Source organism: Solanum lycopersicum, chromosome 8 (assembly GCF_036512215.1).
Source record: "Solanum lycopersicum chromosome 8, SLM_r2.1".
Taxonomy (NCBI): Eukaryota; Viridiplantae; Streptophyta; class Magnoliopsida; order Solanales; family Solanaceae; genus Solanum; species Solanum lycopersicum.
The window spans coordinates 67,010,042-67,032,870 of NC_090807.1; the positions used below are offsets into that span (position 1 = coordinate 67,010,042).

Here is a 22,829-nt window from a genome sequence, read left to right on the forward strand (position 1 = left end):
CTGGCTCATACATGACAACATATCGAAATTATAAGGATAATAAAGCGTTGACATAGAGATGCGAATACTTCTATTGATAAAGTATGGAGAGCCATCAACTCCGAATAATTTTATTCTCTCGACCCAGCAAACTCAGGGTTCCAGCAACTTAACACTTATTGTACAACATTGAAAACGAGAATATAACGTTGTTGAAGAAAATATCCCTCTAACATGAGTCCGTTATAATAGTATATAAGCACAACAGTGCAGAGAAAAAAGGAAATAGTATACGAGCAGGTGCCATTTTCAGAATATCCCAAGAGTCGTGAGCAAAAATGCTAATGCTTCTCATGTAGTATTAGACAGCAACTTGACCGAACAGACACTTGCGAATCTGCATGCAGAGACAGATGAATTATTAAACGAATAGACACTTGCGAATGGAAACCAATAGAACAAACATTTGAGAAATACAGTACCACTTGTCTAATGGAGACAAATCGATGGATGGAGCTACAGTAAAGTAGGTTATGGTTTGTTTTTCTTTTTCTTTTTGATAACGGATTAACACTAGCATCCAGACCAGCTTGCACCCACTCAACATACGTACAAAGTAACTTTGTCATTGATGGCTAAAAGTAGGAGATCTCCTCGTGCTCTCACACATACTTCTTAGGAAGACTAGAAAATGTTAAACCCGTCAGACTGGAATGTGATCTTTTTCTCTCATCCAACACATGCTCTCTGGCATTGTTGATGTGATTATCTAAGTCTTAGTGTTACCCTACCTCAAACAGGCTGAATTACCTATTTGTGGTTTTGGGGAGGGGCACGTAGTCTAACATCATCAGACACTAGTAAGCAACAGACTTGCCCTCATCACTACCTAAGTTCTGTACCAGGAAGAACATAAAAGAAGATGACTGAAGTTTTTTAAAGTTTAAACCGTATTTGGTAAGAGGTAGACAATGTCTATAACTTAGTTGAAACTTGAAAGTACTACGTGACGTCTAGAACTTGCTGGGGAAAATTTAATCCACTGAGATGCCTATCAAAAACATGTAAGATTTTGTAGCTCATTTGATTGACATCTCAAAGTAGAAGGGAACTACTACAGAGAGCTAAAGTTAATAGGTGGACCACAAGAGTGTAAAACATGGGTGGAACCATGAACGTCAAAGTAGAAATTTGACAACATCAATAGGAAATTTTCAAAAGTACAAAAGGACTGAGGAGCACAGAGAGTACCTCTGGTAGCTTCTTACGGAACACAACTTCTAATCTGGCGTCAAGTGTATTTTCACATACAATTTTCCCATCTCGAGAAGCCAAAACTACTCCTCCAGAGCTGTGGCATAGAAAGAGGGAGAAAGAGAGAGAGAGATCAGTAATGGTACCTAATTAGTGCTTTAACTTTCTCTGTAGAGCAATGATACACGGTAAGCAAGAGAAACAAAAGGCCAATCCAAGTCCAACTGCACATGAGTCGCCTCCATCTAGTGGAGCGCCAATTTGAGAACTAAGAGCTTTCTAAAGTTCCCTATTGAAAGTAAGAATGAATGGCAGTGTACCAGGAAGGGCCATGAGCATTGTGATGTGATGGAGCTGGTGGAAGGTAGATCTGGTCAACTATGACCTCAGGTGCATGAACTTGAGACTTCTCTGCATACTCTTCCTTTGCTGCATCCAAGACATCTTCAACCAAGGGAACATCATCTTCCCGACAACGTAGTAGGACAGAAGGCTCTTTAAGTCTGAGCAAACTCTGTAGCACAAATAGTTGATTGTTAGTTATGCCCAAATAAGTCCCAAAAGTCATCAAGAAATGTAGAGAAAAACACAAACTTTGTAGCAACTTTGGCACAGCACTCAACAGTTTCTAAGAAAATGTGATAACCTTCATATTATCCCTAAAAGAATGTTAACCAGCTTGAGATACTGAAAATAAAACATCAACTTCCAAAGGATCCAACTTGAAGGGTAGAAGCAATAGAAGATTACATTTCAGGCTCAGGCTATTCAAATGATACTCTAATATCTGTAATTGCAACCACTCCTACAATATATCTTCACATCTAAACATTCTAATGCACAATCAGAACTTCATACAAGAAATCACATGAGAAGTCATATGAAAATAGATTGTCTTTCATAAAATAGCCTACTCATTTTCTACGATACAAAGTATATTCTGCCAACTCCAGTAAGAGAAAAAAGGGGAGGCAGTGACAGAAAACTCATGCAGCTTATTGCTGTCAGCCAAAGTACCTGAACAATAAGAGCTTGCAGAAGCTTCTTATAGATATGGTGGTTGTGGTGATGGCTGACATTTAAAAGTTCCTTTGATGCTGCCTCCTTCATGGAGCAGACCAAGTCATCCTGAGCTTGAAGAACCTTGATTCGAGAGGCATTGAGTTGCATGGAGTACTCACTGCAAAAACAGTATCAAGAAACTTTAACCACTCTACTTTGCCCAAACAAAATTGAAATTGGATTACTTTAGCCACAGAAATTGTTGTGTTCACAGCAAAACAATTTTAGAGAATCAACTTTAGACTAATAATACAATGAAATACGTTAAAAGAAGGTTTATATAGGCCAAGTGGAGTCACTAAAAAATCTATCAATCAAGATCAGTTGTACGAATTACTTCAGTTGTTCAGAAATTTTTTACATGATAGAACAACAACATGACCAGTGTAAATCCCATAGGTGGGGTCACGAAAGGGCTGTTCCAGTAGACTGTCGAGAAACACACATCAAAGCAATTTAAAAAAGAAAAATACAGAAGTAAAGAGGACCTCACAAATAATAGGGAATATGACTTTTAGCATATGTCAAGGCCAAAACACTCCCGCAAATACAGATGTTACCACAAATGTTTTATCCAATCAATGCCCAATAAGATCACAGCTAATCCACGGAACTGATGATGTCATGCAAAACAAATTACAATATTGTCTGTTCAACCTCATAATCACGGAGAAACAAATAAAACCACCTGAACAACTCTAACTTCCAAGTAAATTTTAAGCATAATTTTGATATTTGTTTTATGTTTGTAATATGTGTCTGAGAGCATCGGAAGACCACAAATCCAGACAGAACTGTGATCTTAAATTTTACTCATACCATAATTAATTGCATAATCTTTTTTTAATGACTGGTGTCAATGATGGATGAAAATTGCTATACAACCCAAATTGGGGAAATTACATTTTCTTGCGAACATCAACTTGTTTCTCCTTACGCTCGTATTCCTGTCTGATCTTCTTTTTCTCTGCTTCCACTAGCTGCAACTTCTCAATGTTGAATTCCTAAAACAATCACAAATCCAACATGCTCATTAACACTCTAACAACAGTATCAGTATGACTAAACACCGTAAACTTTCCAATTGGAGCCAAATTTGTATAATCATGCCTCCATTCTCCATGAATGCATTATTACTCTAAGACGAGGTAAATATAATTAACAAACTCCATTTTACTTAAAGATGAGCATAATTTGTATAAGAACAGCTTACTTCTTCGCACATTCTTACTCTAAGAACAGCAGATATATCTATGACTAAACTCAAATTAACTTCAAATTTGTTGTGTAGATTTTATAATAACTGTTTAGTACTTTGGAGCAAACGTTATTACTTTTGAGAACGAGAGATAAACTGACTACCAAACTGAGATCAACTGCAAACGGATCAACAGCATGTCTAGCCATACTTTTAAAATCAGCTAATTTTGAAAAGTGTTTTTTACTTTTTATCTAAAAGCGGTTTTCAAAAAAGTAATTCTTGTAAGAAGCATTTTGTGTTTGGAGAAAAAGCACATTTAAGCAACAATTAGTGTTTTGCCGAACTTCTAGGGAAAAACTACTTTCTTAGCTTCAGAAAAACAGCTTATGCTACTTTCCAGAAGCTCTTATTCTCTCCAAAAGTTTGGGCAAACACCTCACTTTTAAAAAATAAGCATTTTTGGTCTCCCACAAGCTTGGCCAAATAAGCTGACTTATGTACACAGTTAGTACAAAGATTTCTTATTTGTCGATGTATTTTGACCTTTTGAGTAAAAATGTTACTTGCAGTTTCCTTTTAAGTGACTTGATGTCGTCCATGCATAGGACTTATATTCACTTCAAAATCGGACCATGATTTTATAATTAAGGGTTACTTCTCCAATGCCACATTATTACACTATGACCAAATTTGACAACAATATTGGAGCATATCTTGAAAAAATAATGCTTACTTCTTTCATGTGCACATTAGTACCCTAAACTAAATTAACTTCAATATCAAGCCATGTTTTGTATTAGTAAGACTTACTTCTTTGATGCGCGAATTATTACTCTATATCAAAATTTAACTTCAACATTGGATCAAATTCTGAATAACTAAGACTTACTTCTTGGATGTGCACATTATAACTCTAAAACTAAATCAACTTCAACATCAAGCAATGATTTGCATTACTGAGCCTTACTTCTTCTATGAGCACATTATTACTCTGTATCTAAGGCTAAATTCAAAATTAGAGCATATTTTTTAACAACTGAGGTTCACACTTCTTCAATGTTTCATATTATTACTCTAAAACTTAATTTTCAACATCAAGCCATGATTTGTATTACTAAGCCTTACTTCTTCAATGAACACAAGCACATTATTACTCTATGACTAAAATTAAATTCAAAATTAGAGCATATTTTTAAAAATAATTAAGATTTAGAATTCTTCGATGCTTCATATTATTACTCTAAAACAAATTAATTTCAACATCAAGCCATGATTTGTAGATCGTTACTCTATGACTGAATTTAGCTTCAAACTAAGAGAATATTACTAACAAATAAGGTTTACACTTCTTCCATGCTTCACATTATCACTCTGAAACTAAATTAACTTCAACATCAATCCATGATTTGAATTCGTACTCAATAACTAAATTAGCCTCAAATTAGAGCATATCTTATACTTATTCGATCCTTCGAACTACTAAAAACTGAATTCAGTTCAAAAAATAGTGAATAGCAAGTAAATAGGGCATACTTCTTCGGCGGAGACGGAGATCTCATTGGCTTTTTCTTCAGCTTCCTGACGGATGAATCTGACCATCTGCTGGATCTGCTTTGATACATCTGCATCGTTCATCTTCGCAAATTTTGGATCGTAGAAGAAATGTGGATTCTGATATTAGCGAAATGAGAAACTTGTGGAGTAGTAGTAGTTTTATTGGTTCTCTGGTGAATTCACATGACTCACGTCTCCGATTTTTATAGGCCGCTATATGCCAGCAACACACATCGCATCAACTCACACTATAATTGAAATAATCGAAATTTTAATTTATTTATCTGAATTAATACGAAATATACGTAGAATATATAAATTATTTGTTCAATAAATTTTAATTAATTTGAGACGAAAGTGATATTTTGAATAAACATACATGATATGTAATGGTAAATTTTAATCGAAATATAGTGAGCGAATTTATTTTATCATTTTCTTTTCCCCCTTTCTTGAGTTTTTTATTATATATATATCCACATCATATTATATAATTTATATTTAATATATATTGAACAAATAGCAATTACATATTAAGAAAGAAAATTAATTAGCATTAGGTGGATAAGCTTTATATACTATAAAGTAACAAACTAAGCAATTATACTGATTAAAGAAAGAACTTACAAAATTGTTATCAACTTAAGTATTTAAAGAAACCAAAAGGAAAATATGGAATGAAGATTTTAGATTGCTATCACAATTAGGTAATGAAAATAAAATAACATGATAATAATAATAATAATAATAATAATAATAATAATAATAATAATAATAATAATAATATAAATATTTAATAATTCATTTTTCTCATAACATTTTCTTAAAGTTTCAAATATTAATTAGATTTATGACATTTTTGTTTAGAGAAATCTCAACATGTTAAGGAAGTTTCCTCCCCACATGGTCCCTTGTCTTTTAGTATAACTTTTTTCTTTTCAAAATGTGCATTTTTGGCCGGAAAATGTGTGTATTTTTATTTTTATTGAGAATTAAAATAATATATATGTGTATAGTACGGTGATAAGGTTAATTGCATAATAGTCGTTGAATAGGTTTAGATAACATAAATTTAGGGTGAAGAAACATAATTCATATGCTTACCTCTGTAGCACAAATGGATTAATTAATTTTGGGAGACTTGAAAAATTAAACTGCTAAAAAATTTTACTCTTTTTATTTTTGCCTAATTTGAATTGTAAATGTAATCAATTTCTTTGAGAAATAGTCACCATTCATTATTGCATAGCCCAATTGATTGATTATATTTCTACTCTACATAAATTATTGTTATAGCCCCTCAAGTAACTAAACATAAGTTATTGATATCAATATTAGACATGTGACAATTGATACTCATATAATTTGAGAAACTAAAAATGATGACTAAATCCCGTTTCTATAAATATAATTCTCCTAACCTTATAAGAATTGATTCCTAATTATTGATAAGCTAAAATAAAAATAAATCACATAACATATTGTACAATTAAATATTGTTGTGTTAATCCTTTTTGTTTTTGACTTATATATAAAGGTAATATATATATATATATATATATATATATATATATATAATATTTAAATTATGTGTATTATTTAGAGGATAAATATCAATTAATTTAAAGGATGGTTATTTATACAAATGAATATTAATCTTTTGACATTACATTTTAAAAGTTCAGCGATAATTTATATTTTAAAATGTGATTTAAAATAATGCAATCTCTAGAATTATTTTTTCTGCTTAATCAACTCAAGTCGTAAATCAAGTATGACTACTAAAATACAATTTAAACTAATATCATCTCCAAAAATATTGGCTTGATTAATTAACTCAATGAGGTATGTAAATAACACTTCATACATGGCTCCACATATTTGAAATAATTTAATAATTTTATGTTTCAATGATCATTTTCCAATTTTTCGTGATTCTTTTTAACTAATATTTGTCAATTGGTCACTTAATCGTATGAATTGTGATTCTTTTTAACTAATATTTGTCAATCGATCACTAAACCATATGTGCAGGGATAATAAAATTTCGTTAAAATTATAGCATATTGTTTTTCTTTTTTTTTCAATTTTGTCATGATATAAGATTTAAGAAAGAAATTTTAAAATTTCATAATTTTTTTATGAGTAATTTTCATATATACTAAACATAAAAATTATATTTGTATGTCATAGATATACTTTGCATAATTGCATGCCATAACAAATATAAATATACATATTTTGCTATACATTTAAAAAAAATTGTTGTATAATTTGCTATATATATACAAAGATATCAATTATATAATTTGATATACATATACAAAAAAAAAGCAGTTGTATACAAATCAATTGTATAATTTGTGTATGTATAAAATGAGAAAGAGAGAAGACAAAAGAAAATTGGATAGAAAAATATTTCATTGTATAATTATAAGTGTATAGGACCAAGATATCTATATTTGCAGGTGTGTATACAATTTTATCTCGCTTTATACAAATAGAAACACAATTTATACATTTATTTTCTGTTTGTATGAGCGATAGAGGCGAGGATGGCGAGCGAGATCAGGGAGAGGGGAGAAAGAGGAACGAAAATATATGAAAATCAATTCTCTCGCTTTATACAAACACAAACACATCATATATATTCGTGTTTGTATAAAAGCAAGAGGAAGTGAGCGAGAGAGGCAACTGACAACCTATTTGCTACAGAACACAACAAAATCAAAATATAATTATAACATTTAATTCAAATTATTAATTTATCACTATATACAAATTTTTTTTTTTAAAAAAAATTACCTTTTATAGAACCTTTATTTAAGTACCTATCAACTTATTAATGAGTTGCAATGTATCAGTAAGACTATTTACATCCTTAATTAATGCCAGAGTTAAAATTCTGAATAGGAAAAAAAATTCTTAAAATATGAAAATAAAAAAAATATCCCAAATTGACAATTGGATCGAAAATCTAGGCAATTCAATCAGCTCCGATCAGTCTAAATTCATCCGATATCAATCGACGTATCCGGCCGCTGACGAGTACTGATCCGTCGGAGTCGACGACGTATAGTAGAAATGAATAGCAGGGGTTCCGCCAACCGGTTATCATCCACCTCCAATTTCCGATCTCGAATCTCGTTTCTAATGCTCTCTATGTTCTCTACAATGGCTGCTCTTTATGTTGCCGGCAGGTTGCTCTCTCTTTTGTATATATATTTATTTGTACATCCATGCATAGCTGCACATTTTCCTTTTTTTTTGGTTTGTTTATTGTTACACTGCTAGTGTCGTGAAATTTTGTTTTAACTTGCTGAACTGGGCTATGTGAGATTTGCTAAGTGGAGATACGTATTTAGTCCTTGATAACAGGGTGAGTAGTTGATTAATGGAATGATTTCTTTCAATTAGCTCTCTCATCATTTGTTGTTTATGGTGAATCAGTTATAACACTATTTTGTTGTTGTTACTGTTTCCTTATTAGTTTCTAGGTTTGTTTTATTATTGTTTTTCCTTTTCATGCCTACTTTGATTTGTTGTAGTCAGTTGAGAGTCCTCTATGAGTTACGGGAAACCCCACTTGTGGGATTTCACTGGGTGTGTTGTTTTTGTAGTTGACGATGATGATTTAACTGTGGCAACTGGTAATTGCATTATTGGCAGGTTGTGGATGGACTCGGAGAATAGGGTATATCTTATTCAAGAGCTTGATAGGAGAACCGGACAGGTATTTTCTCTCTAATGGTAATATTGTTCTATTCATGTGGTAGATAAAGCTGATTCATTTTCCCTGAATTCTCCTGTCATCTTTGTTTTAGTAAGTTGTAGTATGTAGGATCAAATAAGCTCTATAAAGATCAAGGTGGTTGTCATGTGAGGATTATAATAGCTGACCATGAGGTAGTCTCCTTGATCTGAATATAGAATATGATTGATTATAAAGAAAATACAAGGTTCCACATTATCAAATGTTAACTAGCCATCTGTATAGGTTTGGTGAAGAGTGCATTTCCCTCATGTAAGACTCAACATTGTCACAAGTTTTACTTGGGCTAATCTGCTAGAACTTCACCCAAGTTGAGGAACCCCCAACCGTGCACCAATAAGATCACCAAAAGCCTTTTATGCCTGGTTTTTGCTAGTTGTTCACTTGTTGTAGTAACATAAAATGAATGAGCTCAGAAACAGGAAGAAATTCTATTCATTATTAGTATGACATAGTCATGCCAGATTATGCACCAAACCCCTTTTACATGAAAGACCTGGGTTTTATTGCTATTTAAAGGGCTTAGGAAGCGGCAAGAGTCCTCTCTTTCATATGTTCACCTGAAAATTCATTCACGAGAGGAATCTCAAGGTAAATGGTACTGCACTGCTCAGGCTAGCCCTTCTAAAAGCCTTCGTTACATATGCCTGTTTATGCTTGATATCCGATGTAAACTTACCCTAATAAAGATTCTTTCTTCAATTATAAGTTTTTTGTCAAAAAGTGTACTTCAAAAAAGGTTTTTTTTTTTCCAGATAGTTTGATGAAGTTGGCATTGAGATCTCAATTTTTTGTTGTCTCATTGGTCCTGATGAGTTGAGTCTTGAGATGGTTAATGTTATATCGAAAGTTATTAGCATGCTTATCTTCCTTTGTAGGGCCGTTCGGCTATATCAGTAGATGATACACTGAAGATCATAACCTGCAGGTTAGATGATTGTTATTGAATTTCAGTCATAGCTTTGAGGGAATTTCTCATTATATTGGAATTTTATGCTGGGATTATACAGGCTTATGTTGTCTTTGCCAGGGAACAACAGAAGAGGCTGACTGCACTTCAGATGGAACTGGGTAAAGCCAGTGAGGAAGGTTTTGTGTCAAAGCATCTACTGGATAACAATGAGAAGGATTCAAAGAAAAAACTTCTAGCTGTTATAGGTGTCTCTACAAATTTTGGCAACAAGAAAAACAGAGACGCAATTCGCAAAGCATGGATGCCTACTGGTTTAGCTTGCTTATCCTCTCCCCTTTTTCTTGATTTCTTTTGTTAGGCCTTTTGTGAAAGCTAAAATTGAACCAATTCGACTAAGATGCTGAAGTTATATTTCAGCTCACCTTGTTGATAAAATCATTGTCTGTTGAACACATTTAGACTGGATTCCTGTGGAATTCCCTAGTAATATCATTGATCTTGTCTTAATCAGGAGTATCTGCAGTACAACTGCTATAATGACGAGTTAATTTTTGAAACAACTGATTTCATTCTAAATTTGTAAGTTACTTTTGGCAGGTCCTGCTCGTAAAAAGTTAGAGGAGGAGAAAGGTATCGTAATTCGATTTGTCATAGGAAGAAGGTACCTACCTTGATAAATCTGAATTAAATAAAGGATACACCATAATGCTCTTTGAAAATAAGGAACTAGATGTTTCTTTCAATCAGGTTACTTACTCGAATTTGCACCTCATGCAGTTTGAATCGTGGAGATAGTTCGGATAGAGCCATTGATGATGAAAGCAGGAGTTTCGATGACTTCATCATTCTTGTATGTGAAGCTTTTGCATGTCATTTCTTATAAACTAAGTTTCTTGTTATCAACTAAAGATAGAATTTTTTTTATTTATTACCATTAAAGAAACGAGCTTTAAGAATGTTAATTTAACTGAGATTTGTTAGTCGTTCTAACCTATTAAAATCAGTGTTGTGAAAGACGATCGCCTCGTCGCAATGGCAAGAGGCGAGGCGAGGCGATCCTCATCGACTTTTAGCTTTGTGACGAGGCGATTTTCAAAGGCGACGCCATGACGACAAAAGGCGAGAGGGAAGAGGCGAGAAAGGCGTCACCTTTTGTACTTTCTTAGAAAAAGGTGACTAATTTAGGGTTTTAAAAGTTAAAAGGTAATTTTAGGGTTTTCGACTTGACTCCTCCGACAATTAGACAGTCTTCTCTGGCGACTCCAAAGTCTACCAATACATATTTCTTCTTTTCTTCTTCAGATTTCTTCTCCTCTATTGTTTTTCCTTCTTCTTCTTCTTCTTCTTCAGACTTTAGAGTCACTTCTACCCTTGTTTTGACTTTTGTTATGTTTTTTTTCTCATTCAAGTTCTAGACGTTTAGTATGTACTATCTATTTTTTGATTTTGAATTGAAAAAATTGCTAAAATGTTACTGTTTGATTATTTACATCCGCAATTAAATATTTTAATTTTTTTGTATAAAATGGTGCCACACTTCAAAATGGCGAGCGCCTCGCCGCTCGCCTTGCCTTGTGGAGAGGCAGACCCTTGTCGCCTTTTATCGCCTTTCGCTGTCCAAAACACTGATCAAAATAGAATAAATCTTCTTGCGTTATTCACATCCTTCCTCCACCAGAGAAAGAAATAGTAGTAAATTAACGGTAATCAAATTCCACTTTCTTTTCGAGGAAAAGAATTTTTCAAATAATAAATGGGTAGCAATTGTGTTGTTATATGTCAGCACACTCATGTCGTGTGAGCTTATTTGTATGTCTTTATAAGTATATCTTACCGTTCTGAAAATCGGGTTACTTTACTGTGCAATCTATTTCTTGAAGTACATATTTCTAGAAAACTCAGTATGTGAATATTATGTTCTTCCTGAACAGAATGATCATGTGGAGTCCCCTCAAGAGCAATCAAAGAAGACAAAGTCATTTTTTGCTCACGCTGTTGAGCATTGGGATGCTGAGTTTTATGCCAAGGTCAACGACAATGTCTATGTTAATTTAGGTAACAAGTATTAGGAGCCTCCAATATGTACGTTAGTGTATCTGTTGTGTTCTGTAGTCTGTGCTCTACGAACTTCTTTCCATTATCTATGATTTAATTTTCTTTCCATTTAAGAAACTGTTATGGTACATTTGAAGTCATTAAATTCTTAGACTCTTTAAGTGTAGGAAAGAGATCGCGAAAGAGTTACCTAATGTATGTCAGCATTGGCATGTTGAATTTGGAAATGATAATGAGGTAAAGAACAGAAAGAAGTTGTACCTAGGTGATTTTAAATTTCATTCTTGTCAAGCTGTAGTCTTCTCAAAGAGACAGTAAGGTCTAACATAAATCACAAAAAATGTACAAAAGCAAGACACTGTTGAATTGGTGTCATGTTACCTAAAATATTAAAGGCATGGTGCCTGTTTGTGGCCAACCAGGTCTAAATTGATTTCCCTAAGTGAGCAAATGTAGAATGCGCCATATTGTGTGAAAGTTGCTCAAAAGAAAAGTTGCCTCATTTACAAAGCTAGGACCAGAATGAATCCTATTGAATTACGATTTGGAGCGTTCAAACAACTACCCTGAGTTCTATAACAGGGTCTCTTTTGATTAAATAAAGTTTGCAATAACCTTGAATAGTCTATTTATTCAATAGTTGTATCAAGATGCCAATGAGAATCTTGTTGTATCTTCTTACTCTACTCTCTAACCATCGCGAAATTGATTGGAGATGATCCCTTGAGATACTATAATCCTAGTGATAGAATCTCGATTGGCTATGTCCTTCACAGAAAATTGCAACGCCATAACCAATGAGACATAATATTATAACGCCATATCTATGATGTTCTTTGCTGAGGTCTTAACCTGTTAACACCTACAATATTCTTATGTTTTAAAAATATGTGCTGTATGCTTACGGGCTTTAGTTTATCCACAGATGCTATTGGATCTGTACTTACCACCTATCTGGATAAGCCTCGTGCCTACATAGGGTGTATGAAATCTGGCGAAGTTTTTTCACAGCCGTAAGTTTCTCCTGTTTATTGGATGATTGCTGTTTTGCTGAAACAGTGTTAGTTCTTCATAACCTAATTTTTGTTTCTTGTTCACAGGGAACAGAAATGGTATGAGCCAGAGTGGTGGAAATTTGGGGATGGAAAATCGTGAGTACTTCTGTAATATTTACTGAAATCATCTGGCTGAAGCAGGCAGTGCTAGATATACTGCAGAGACCCACTGCTGCATGTATTGTAGTTATACCTCTTCTCTGTCTAGTGCTAGTTGCTCGTGAGTCTTGGTTGGAAATATTGATCATACATAATTTGAATCTCAGAGTCAGCCCTCATAAACTGAGGGAGAGGACAATCTTTTTGCCGAGATAGACAAGAAAATATATTAATTATGGTTTCTGACATATATGTTCCAAACAAAAATGAAGATACACTATTTCAAATGATTAAAGGAAAATAAATATAGTAGTATTGCAAAAGAGGAAAATTGTTGGAGAAGGAAAATGAGTATATATTCAATGGAAATTGCATTATGAGTATTGGATTCGTATCTTCTTCCTTTTCTTCTTTCTTTATCTTTTGTGTTAGCAAACTTGAAGAGTTTTAATTTCATTAGTTATGTTAATATTTGTTGTAGAAATTGCACAAAATATTTGTGAATGGAGATTACTTAATATTTCCGGTCATGCTGCTATTCTGCTGATATCGATCAGGCATGACCTGCCAGCATCTGCATGCTGTTGAGTCTTCAACTTGTTTAGATGCTAATTCTTCCATTTTTTTTGTACTCTTTCGCAACCAGATACTTCAGGCATGCTTCCGGTGAAATATTTGCTGTATCGAAGGCCTTGGCTCAATTTATTTCTATCAACAGGTAAAATATGAGGGATTGACTGTGTACTTATTTTCAGAAAAAAGGTGGATTAGCATTATGTTTTTATTGCATGTTGAAGTAGCAACAACTGAGGTGCCAAGAACCTTGAGCTGGGTTTCTACTCTCATTAAAGGGTCGGTCGGTTTTGTTTGTAACATGTGTTTACTTACTTCTCCATAATTGTTTCCATGTTGGATTGATTGTATCTGTTAGTAGGCTATCTTTTATGCACACCACTCCACTTAAAAAGAAAAACAAAGCCATACGTTTCCATTAATTGTGATGGCAATAGTGAAATGCTTACTGTTTTGTCTCCCTCCACTTTGTAGATCAATGCTTCGCTCATATGCTCATGATGATGTGAGTGCTGGATCCTGGTTCATTGGCCTTGATGTGAAGTATGTTGATGAAGGGAAGTTCTGCTGTTCTTCCTGGTCTTCAGGTCTCTCTTTCTCTCTCTCTCTCCCTCTCCCTCTCCCTCTCCCCCCATAGGAAATAGGAGAGAGAAAAAAGCGATTGGCGCCTCCTTTTGCAGCAGTTATTGACCATATAAACAAATTGCTGTCTCTGTATGAGTTGTGGATTGTTTTATTTAGGAGGTTCTGCGGGAGTATCTCTAAATTTGAGTATGAAAATTGTTACTTCCTATTATAAATAGTTTTTTCCTCGTTAAAAATATAGATGATAGAGTGGTTTGAGTACACTGAGAATTATTACAAGGAAAAAAGGAAGTTTTCATATACGGACATCATTGTTATAATATACTGATAGCATTGTCTTGGTAATTTTTGGAGTAAATTTTACTTGCATCCCATTTTCTTTTTCCTTTTATAGAAATAGAACTGATCCATTTTGAAGGGAATGGTAGAAGATCCACTTTGAAGTGAAAGGTAGAAGAGATAAATCTTGGTGCTAGAAAAGGAACTGAAGACAATTGTTGCCAGAGTTATTATGTCAGTAGGTGTTTTGGTTAAAGAAAGCTTATATAAAGAGGGGTGGAGAAAAAACAACTCCTGTATTGGTGAGGCCAGCTGAAGTTACTCCTGTCTTTATTTAGGGAACTGTTTTGAGGTCAATTACTTTGTTGTTTTCATCAAGCTTAAGTCATTTTGCTCTCTTGCCTGACGAGTTGAGACCTATAGATATTGTTTGTTTGTATCTTGAGAGTCAAGAGATGCTCTATACAATTGCGTCGTAGAAAAAGAACAAGGAATTTACTGCTATTGTTATTGCTCCTTGTGACATCATGGTATACTAAATTGCTCTTCTTTTTTTAGGGTCTGTATGCGCAGCAGCTTGATTGGATCGCCTCATTTAGTACATATAGAGAACAAGTCACTGGAGATCAGTTTTGCTGCAATTTGCATTTGGTGCCGTGTACAAAGGTGGTTGAAGTTTTTCACTCCAATCATGAAGAGCCGCGTGATAGAGAGAGCACACACCTTAGTTCTTGACATCACCATGCCTTCCAGTAGGAATGTAGAAAGGGTTGTTGGAGTGTAAGACACTATGGTCAGAAAAGTTATTTGCATGGTGATGTATTCACAGAGTGCACACATTGTCCATTATTTAAGCATGGACTATTACTATCAATGTTATGCAGATATTAAGTTTGTTGAACTATGTGAGGATTGTCAAATCTCTTGAAGATTGCTTCTTTAGCAATTTCAAATATGAATTAGTGAGCTTTGAACTTACGACTTATATCGTGTAGATTTGTGCGATCACCTTATTTACAAGCCTCTATCGTTCCATCTTCATCATTGCCAGAGACCCACAACTACTCAATATCATGAGCTATCTTTTTCTCCAAAAACCATCACATTTTCAACCATATTTTCTATCTCAAATCAAGATCCCCTCAAATTGGAATTAAATCTTCTTTAGAGATTTGAGCATGACACAGTATCACTAAATAACGTGTAAAATGTAATTGTGCATAATAGTCAATTGGTGAAAAGATCTAATAATAATAACAATATTTATGGAAAAGGTCTAATATGTTGTGGACAGGCATAATGTCATTTCTGTTTTTACTCAGTCTCATATATTTGCTCTTTTAGATTAATTCATCAAAGACATCAACTATGCCTTAAATTCTCATTATTATTTCGAGAATACACGAGTTCACTCTCGATATTCATATATATTCTAATATGAGATAAAATCATAAATTAAAATAAGAACGTGTGGATAATTAACTAGTGCTATTTATTTGGTATATATTGAGTAATACGTAAAGACGTGTGTCATGTATTCCTTTATTTAAGCTAAGAGATATGCAAAAACTTATGTAACATGAGCTTTTGTGGCTATTCTAGTGACACACTTTTAAAATTCTCATATTAATGATGATGGGGTAAGTGATGTTATTTGAATTTTGTCATTTGGTTTTGGGGATGGCCCTATATTTTATGTTGATATGGCTATGGAGTTTGGCATTATTCCTCAATCCAACCATTTGTCCCCATGTCTCTTTTTGTTGGTTAGCTAATTTAATGTATAAAATAATTATTTTACAAAGAGTAATGATTTGATTTATCGGTGGCGGAGACAGAATTTATACGTATAGTGTGATTTTCGATAAGGTATGCTCCTAGTTTCGCTTCTCGATTCAATCGAATCTAACAATTTTGACACGAAGAGAATATGTTATTATTATATTGATTTTTGAATTAATAATTTTAAAGGTATAATTAATTCAACGATAACTATCTAAAGATTGAATACATCAAATCTAACTAATTATGTTGGCTTGAAACATCCCTCTTCATCACAAAGAAAAAGCTTTATCCAAAAAATTATTAGTTAAAAATATTGTTTTGTAGCTAAATTTTAATTATTTGACAAGTCTACTTTCGAAAATGACTGCCATTTGCTTTCAAAATATTGAATAATCAAAGGTCAAATATTATTGTGAAAAATTTGCAAAAAAAAATTAAAATTGTTCCTACGAGTCAACTTAGGACACATAATTCGATAGCATAAGAAATAGAGGACATTCACTGATATTTACAAATTATAAAAATGGGCTAATTATTTTACAAATGGCAATAATAATTAAGATATGATTAAATCCAATTATTGACTATCTCTTGTTCAAGATAATTATATTTGATTCTATATATACTTCATTAAAATATTTATTTTAAAAAAATTGATGACAAGTGCTTAAATCATGTTGGAGCCACTAGCCATCCAAGTTGTGCTTAAATTTGAACTATATTTGCAATTTATTTAGTCAAAAAATGGTAGGGAGCATTTCCTCCACCCTCGGCTCTACGTGGCATAAATTTAAAATAATTTAGCTTCATTGTAGATATCTAACATCGAATAAATATTAATCAAAATTTTAGTTTAACTTTTTTACTCTCCCTTTTTATTTTCTCGTTCTTTGTCGCCCTAACATAAAAACAGTGGAGCTGAGTTCAGTTTCAGAAAATAAAATCATCCTTAATAAAAAATATTTTATTATTAAATAAATTCTTCAATATAAATTTAAATAAATCAAATCATAATATAAATATCAAAATCGAACAACAAAAAGGAAAAGAGAAAAAAGATATAGTTGGATATTTCAACAACTATATCCCTACTAATTCATTTCAAATTCCTCCCCCTCCTTGGAATTGACTCATACCATATTAAATCTAAGAAAATTGATTAGATGGTTGTTGGGAGAAATAAGTAAGAGAGAAAGCTAAGTAAAAATAATAATAATACATTCGATATAATTTTATAAGTAAAATTTAAGAAAATGATGCGTATGTAAACTTTGATATGGTGAAGCGAAGTAATTTTCGAAAGACACTCAGTTCAAATAAAAATAATTCAAAGCAAATTTAAAAAAAGAAAATCATATTAAAGTCTATAGAAAGAGAAAAGGTTACACCAACTAACAAAATGAAATGGATGAAAAAAAAACTTAAATAGAAATAAAATAATAACGTTACATGCGTTCAAAATTAATTAATCTCAAATCAAATATCAAATTTCGAAACGAAAAAAAAGAAAATATATGACATGTTTCAACAGCTATATACCACCTACCAACTACAAAAGGTTGGTTCAATAGTCTAAGGATGATGCTTTTAATCTAGACATCTTTAATTATGTTCCTATCAAAAAAAATTCCTAGGATGCTTGAAAAAGAAAACAAGGTATGAAATGACAAAAAAAAATTTATAAAAGTTGACGATAAGAGAAAAAAAGTATTATGCGATTAGATATAATGTATTTGATCATTACAAGAATGAAATTATCCTTCATATATATGCAAGTTACTATATAGTCATTATGAATAAAAAGAAAAAACAAGACTTACATGAGAATTTCTTAAATTATCCTAGTGCAAAATCTAATGTTATAAATTGTTCATTGTAATCAGATTTTTTTCTTAAATTTCATAAACATTGTTCATTGATAAGAGTCGTTATGAAATAATAAATACTTTTTTTTATGATCAACATAAGTTATACTGCAGGGTGAATTTGCTTCACTCTAAATTATATGTTTCGAATTTAAATCTTAAATATGAAGTTTGGAGTTAGTCGAGATTTCGAATAATGTAAGGAAAATTCAAAGGAAAATAAAATATGAGGTGTAACATTGTTTTACCCTTGGTATTTGACGTTTTCATATATATTTAAATTTAATCAAGTTATAAACCGAATCGGAAATTAAAAGTTAAAAAAAGGAGAAGTCAAGAGAACGTATATTTAGACCAAGATTGTCTTCAAAGGCCGTTAATTCAGGTAATCAACGTCCAATTAAATGTTGAAATGACAAATTCTAAGCTTTCATAATATAATTTAATGTAATGTATATACATTTATGCTCCCCATTTTTTTCTGTTCAAATATCTGACTTTTCTCAAGATTAATTAATAGCTGCAAATAAGTCCAAAGAGTCATTATGATAAAAAGAAAATAAAATCACTATTTGAAGAAAATAATTGGTTAGAGAATTTTCGTTCTTCCCTTTTTTGTTCTTGAAATTCTACACAACTGTAGATTCTTGGGGTTGCTTCATTTTTGGAGAAAAAGTAAAAAAGTTCAAATCTTTTTGAGTAAAAAAAGGGTATTTCTTGCTTTTTATGGTCATTAATAATTTCCACAAGAAAGATAAATTAGTGGAGTTGAGTTTGTTAGGATTTTGGTAGACTTTTCACAGGAAAACTGGGATTGTCACAAGGGGAAAAGTATCCAATTTTCAACTGCTTTGAGTAATTGCAGCTCAAGTGTTTGTTGTTTTGTCTAAATTAGAAATTTGTATAAAATTTGGAGGATTTATGCTGTGTTATATCAGAGAAAAACACAAGTTAGTTCTTCATATTGATATCCAGTTTGTGTTGTTGAAATGGATCATTCTGCAGCAGATAAGGATTATAAAGCTGTAGAATTTGCAAAGGATAAGAATGGGGTTGGTCAAGTTTTGCTTCGAAGTCTACGTGGCGCTTCTGTTCGAGTTAGTTTACTTTTGAGATTGATATCTTGTGTTTGTGTTTGATTGAAGGGTGTTTAAGATGAGAATTTTGTAAATCCTTTTGTATTGTTTTATGTATCCAGGTTAGCCTGCATGGAGGACAGGTTCTTTCATGGAAGACTGACCATGGTGAAGAATTACTTTTTATAAGTAGCAAGGTACATTTCTGAAGCCAATTGTGCTGAAACAATCGTTCTTGTCTTTCTTCTCGATTTGATTTGCAGATGAAAAGCTTGTAAGCAGAGGCAAACAGAATTTAGAGTTGTGAGTTCAGTATGAGCATGATTGTATATGCAGTTATTTCAAATATTTTTTTGGGCATATACTGATATACGTACATAATTCGAGCTGAAAGTAATGAGTTCAGTTGAAACAATGGAAGCCTCCTAAATCTGTCTAGTTTTGGGCATATTTTCACTAATCTTGCAATGAAAACTAAAAAGGAAATCTTGTAAACTGAAGAGAAGAGAGGAGTTAATATGTGTGAAACAAAGAATCTATTGCTATGTGAAAACTGATAGCTTACTCTCCTTTATGTGTTTTAGGCAACTTTTAAGCCACCAACAGCTGTGAGGGGAGGGATTCAAATTTGTTTTCCTCAGGTAACGCGGTAGTTTTCTATATACTTTATGTCCCTCTACAAATATGCTCTCACTAGTCCTTTCGGAATGTGACTGATGTGCATGTATACTTCTGAAGTTTGGAAACCGGGGCTCTCTCGAGCAACATGGATTTGCCAGAAATAAGATGTGGGTCATTGACGATAATCCTCCCCCACTGCACCCAAATGATTCCAATGGCAAAACATATATTGACTTACTACTTAAATCATCTGACGATGATCTTAAAATCTGGCCTCATGGGTACGAACTTTATAATCCATTTCTTTTCTTAATAGGCAACATAGTTATACTGTTGTGGAGCTTAGTTATAACTATTACATGTTTGAACGATATACTAGTAAACTTTCAGCTAGTGATGTTAGTCCTATCTTTCCTCTTTCTCCAGTTTTGAGTTCCGCCTGAGAGTGGCTTTGGCTTTTGATGGATCTCTTACCCTGACATCACGCATCAGGAATGTTAATTGCAAGCCTTTTAGTTTCTCCATTGCATACCATACTTATTTTTCTGTCTCAGATATCAGGTAACTATCATAAACTTTTGTTACTGAAGGATTCTTTTAAGCATAATGATGGTTTTCCGGCTCTAGTTTTGACTTATTGAAAAATTGCTATCGAATCTTTGAGGAGTATCTACACTCAAACTTTCTATATGAACTCAAGAATATGATTAGTTGTTTAAAATTTAATCCTAGAGCATACACCTTTTTGTTGTTCCAAATTATAAGCCAAATATGTATATTGTATTGGTAAAGTCATATTTTATCTTGTTAGTCTTCTATTTCCACATGTTCGAATAAACTTATGAGTTATGACATATCCATACCGTCTTCCTTGGATGGATAGCTAAGCTAAACTAACTGCTCTTGTGACAGTGAAGTGAGAGTGGAAGGCTTGGAGACTCTCGACTACCTTGACAATTTGTGCAACAGAGAACGTTTCACAGAGCAAGGAGATGCCTTAACATTTGAATCCGAGGTAAATTACAGCATATATCTTATCAAACTAGCATGTCATAGTTCAATAAGGTACTCCCATGATTCGGCTATTAGTTGGTGGGTAAATTTCTCATATGGTCACCTAGCTATTGCTTCTATCTTTTTCGACAAAAATCAGTTGACGATCATTTACAAAAAATACTAAACTTTGAGTATACTAACACAAAAATCACACAACATGAAATACTAACTTTCCGGTTGATAACTCATATTGCTTTTTTAAAAAAAAGAAAATCAGCAAATCAACTAAAAAGCTCTAATCCGACATGATCCAAAACCCAAAACCCATATGAAGAAAGTAAAATATCAAAAGAACTGAACAGGCCTCTGAAAAATCAGGTTGAAACTTTGTTGCCTCCTCCCTAATTTTCAACATATTTTTTGTGAAGTGCAGTTCTGTTCCTTCTTTTAATATATTCTTCTTATGGATTTTGGGTTTTGGTTCGGTTTAGTGCTTTTTAATTGAATTTTTATTCGTTAGATATTTAAAAACGAGAGTAAAACCTGAGTATCCATCGGAAAGTTGGTATTTTCAGGTTGTGTTTTTTCTTTGTTATTAGTCCATTCAAAGTTTAGTGAGTTTTGTGTTAGAAATGATAGTTAAGTGACTTTTTGGAAAAATTGCTTCTCTTTGCTATTGCTTAATAATTTTGGCTCCTAAATGGGTGAGAACTGAAAGTACCTCTATTGATTCTACGCCCACCTACCTTTCCACTCTTTTGAGCATGCATATTAATGTAGTTATGCTATGTGGTGTTGCTTTTGTTACTAATGTCCTCCTCCTCATTTGTTTTAAATATGTATACTAAGCAGCCGCTGATGTCTTGTTCTATAAGCATGATGTTAGTTGCAGATCATTTTTGTCGGTTACAATCCCGAGATCTTACTTTTTATGTACGTTTACATTCTTGTTCCAATATAGAGCAAAATTGACCCAAAAAGAAATAAGTAGATATGAAATGAACGATGATAGTAGATCAATGTCTACCTTGTTTGGATTATAATCTGTGGGAGCAAATTATTTGTTGAACTTGATTCATGTTTTTGTTTCCTAACAATTAATGAGTTTGTAATTTCACACCTTTTTCAAAAAATTCTTTGTTGGTAGGTGGATCGAGTTTATCTTAGTTCATCTGATGTGATAGCAGTTTTCGATCACGAGAAAAAGAGGACTTTTCTGATAAAGAAAGAAGGACTTCCTGATGTTGGTGAGCTCAACTTTACTTTTGCATTTCTTTTTCCATCCCATTCATCAATTTTTTTTCTTGAATTTGGATATTCCGGTGCACCCAACCCTTGTATGGTAACTTCAAAACATTGGACATGTTCAGTTTGTAATCTAGTGTCTGCGCGTTTTCCTGTCTGATTGTCGTTCAACATTCTACATTAACCTATGACAGTGGTTTGGAATCCATGGGAGAAGAAATCTAAAGTCATAGCTGATCTCGGAGATGAAGAATACAAGCATATGCTTTGTGTAGACGGAGCAGCTATTGAGAAACCAATCGCCTTGAAGCCAGGTGAAGAATGGACCGGAAGGTTGGAACTGTCTGTCACGCCTACAAGTTGAAGGATCACTCTAATCTCGTTTCCAACTCAAATGTGCACAACACAACCTAATTTATGACCTCCTTAATATTAGCAGCGAGGTCATACACTAAAAGTCAATATATTATATCAATGTTCTTTTATTGGTATGAAATTATTGATTGATGTTTAGAAGTTCCAATTATCATTCTTGTGTTAGTGTACATCACACAGTGCATGTAATGGAACTGGTGTAATTTCAATGAATCTTTTTATATCAATTTGTTTTCCAGAGGTAATGTGTATTGGTGGGTTAAGCAAATTACTAACTTAAAAGCTAAAATAAGTTGACGTCTATGCATACTTTTTTATATGCTTTATGTTTCTCTTGCATGGATCTTTTTGGAATGACGTCTATGCATACTTTTGAAGTAACGAGGGAGAAGGGGTGAAATCGTTTATGAAATGAAGGGGGAAAAGAGTAATTACGATTTAGAGATTTAGTCTATGTGGCAGTGGAAAAAAGAGTAATTAGTATT

At 32.9% G+C, this 22,829-nt stretch overlaps 3 protein-coding genes across 4 annotated transcripts; 2 read left to right on the forward strand and 1 right to left on the reverse strand.

Annotated features, from left to right (window-relative positions):
• Window positions 1-68: 68 nt before the first annotated feature.
• Window positions 69-5,328, reverse strand: LOC101265947 (V-type proton ATPase subunit E). Its single transcript, XM_004245498.4, has 6 exons — window positions 5,030-5,328; window positions 3,199-3,299; window positions 2,251-2,413; window positions 1,554-1,747; window positions 1,231-1,330; window positions 69-376 (listed from the first exon to the last, which is right to left on the reverse strand). Exons 1-6 carry the CDS (start codon window positions 5,129-5,131, stop codon window positions 341-343), a joined length of 696 nt encoding a protein of 231 aa, XP_004245546.1. The 5' UTR covers window positions 5,132-5,328; the 3' UTR covers window positions 69-340.
• Window positions 5,329-7,904: 2,576 nt separating this feature from the next.
• Window positions 7,905-15,334, forward strand: LOC543789 (beta 1,3-glycosyltransferase-like protein I). 2 transcript variants are annotated; one of them, NM_001247070.2, is made up of 12 exons: window positions 7,905-8,250; window positions 8,720-8,783; window positions 9,701-9,750; window positions 9,853-10,046; window positions 10,333-10,396; window positions 10,513-10,585; window positions 11,667-11,790; window positions 12,716-12,803; window positions 12,891-12,941; window positions 13,591-13,662; window positions 13,992-14,104; window positions 14,940-15,334. In NM_001247070.2, exons 1-12 carry the CDS (start codon window positions 8,135-8,137, stop codon window positions 14,960-14,962), a joined length of 1,032 nt encoding a protein of 343 aa, NP_001233999.1. In that variant the 5' UTR covers window positions 7,905-8,134; the 3' UTR covers window positions 14,963-15,334. The 2 variants fall into 2 exon arrangements, 1 of the variants encoding a protein (NP_001233999.1); XR_011210957.1 differs by having other exon boundaries at window positions 7,908-8,250; window positions 13,992-14,683; window positions 14,940-15,285.
• A 3,080-nt stretch (window positions 15,335-18,414) lies between these two features.
• On the forward strand, window positions 18,415-22,584 carry LOC101265664 (putative glucose-6-phosphate 1-epimerase). The gene is made up of 8 exons (XM_004245497.5): window positions 18,415-19,128; window positions 19,230-19,304; window positions 19,692-19,748; window positions 19,846-20,009; window positions 20,155-20,289; window positions 20,641-20,743; window positions 21,872-21,971; window positions 22,164-22,584. Exons 1-8 carry the CDS (start codon window positions 19,021-19,023, stop codon window positions 22,331-22,333), a joined length of 912 nt encoding a protein of 303 aa, XP_004245545.1. The 5' UTR covers window positions 18,415-19,020; the 3' UTR covers window positions 22,334-22,584.
• Window positions 22,585-22,829: the final 245 nt, after the last annotated feature.

What these genes read in the sequence shown, in the direction of transcription:
- LOC101265664 (XM_004245497.5), top strand. Translation starts at nt 19,021, where the DNA reads ATGGATCATTCTGCAGCAGATAAGGATTATAAAGCTGTAGAATTTGCA. An exon ending in TTTTCTGTCTCAGATATCAG is followed by an intron (nt 20,290 to 20,640) that starts GTAACTATCATA and finishes CTCTTGTGACAG; the next exon opens with TGAAGTGAGAGTGGAAGGCT. An exon ending in AGAAGGACTTCCTGATGTTG is followed by an intron (nt 21,972 to 22,163) that starts GTGAGCTCAACT and finishes AACCTATGACAG; the next exon opens with TGGTTTGGAATCCATGGGAG.
- LOC543789 (NM_001247070.2), top strand. Translation starts at nt 8,135, where the DNA reads ATGAATAGCAGGGGTTCCGCCAACCGGTTATCATCCACCTCCAATTTC. An exon ending in GCTCTTTATGTTGCCGGCAG is followed by an intron (nt 8,251 to 8,719) that starts GTTGCTCTCTCT and finishes CATTATTGGCAG; the next exon opens with GTTGTGGATGGACTCGGAGA. An exon ending in CTGAAGATCATAACCTGCAG is followed by an intron (nt 9,751 to 9,852) that starts GTTAGATGATTG and finishes TGTCTTTGCCAG; the next exon opens with GGAACAACAGAAGAGGCTGA.
- LOC101265947 (XM_004245498.4), bottom strand. Translation starts at nt 5,131, where the DNA reads ATGAACGATGCAGATGTATCAAAGCAGATCCAGCAGATGGTCAGATTC. An exon ending in TGCAAGCTCTTATTGTTCAG is followed by an intron (nt 1,748 to 2,250) that starts GTACTTTGGCTG and finishes TTTGTGCTACAG; the next exon opens with AGTTTGCTCAGACTTAAAGA. An exon ending in TCCGTAAGAAGCTACCAGAG is followed by an intron (nt 377 to 1,230) that starts GTACTCTCTGTG and finishes CTCTGCATGCAG; the next exon opens with ATTCGCAAGTGTCTGTTCGG.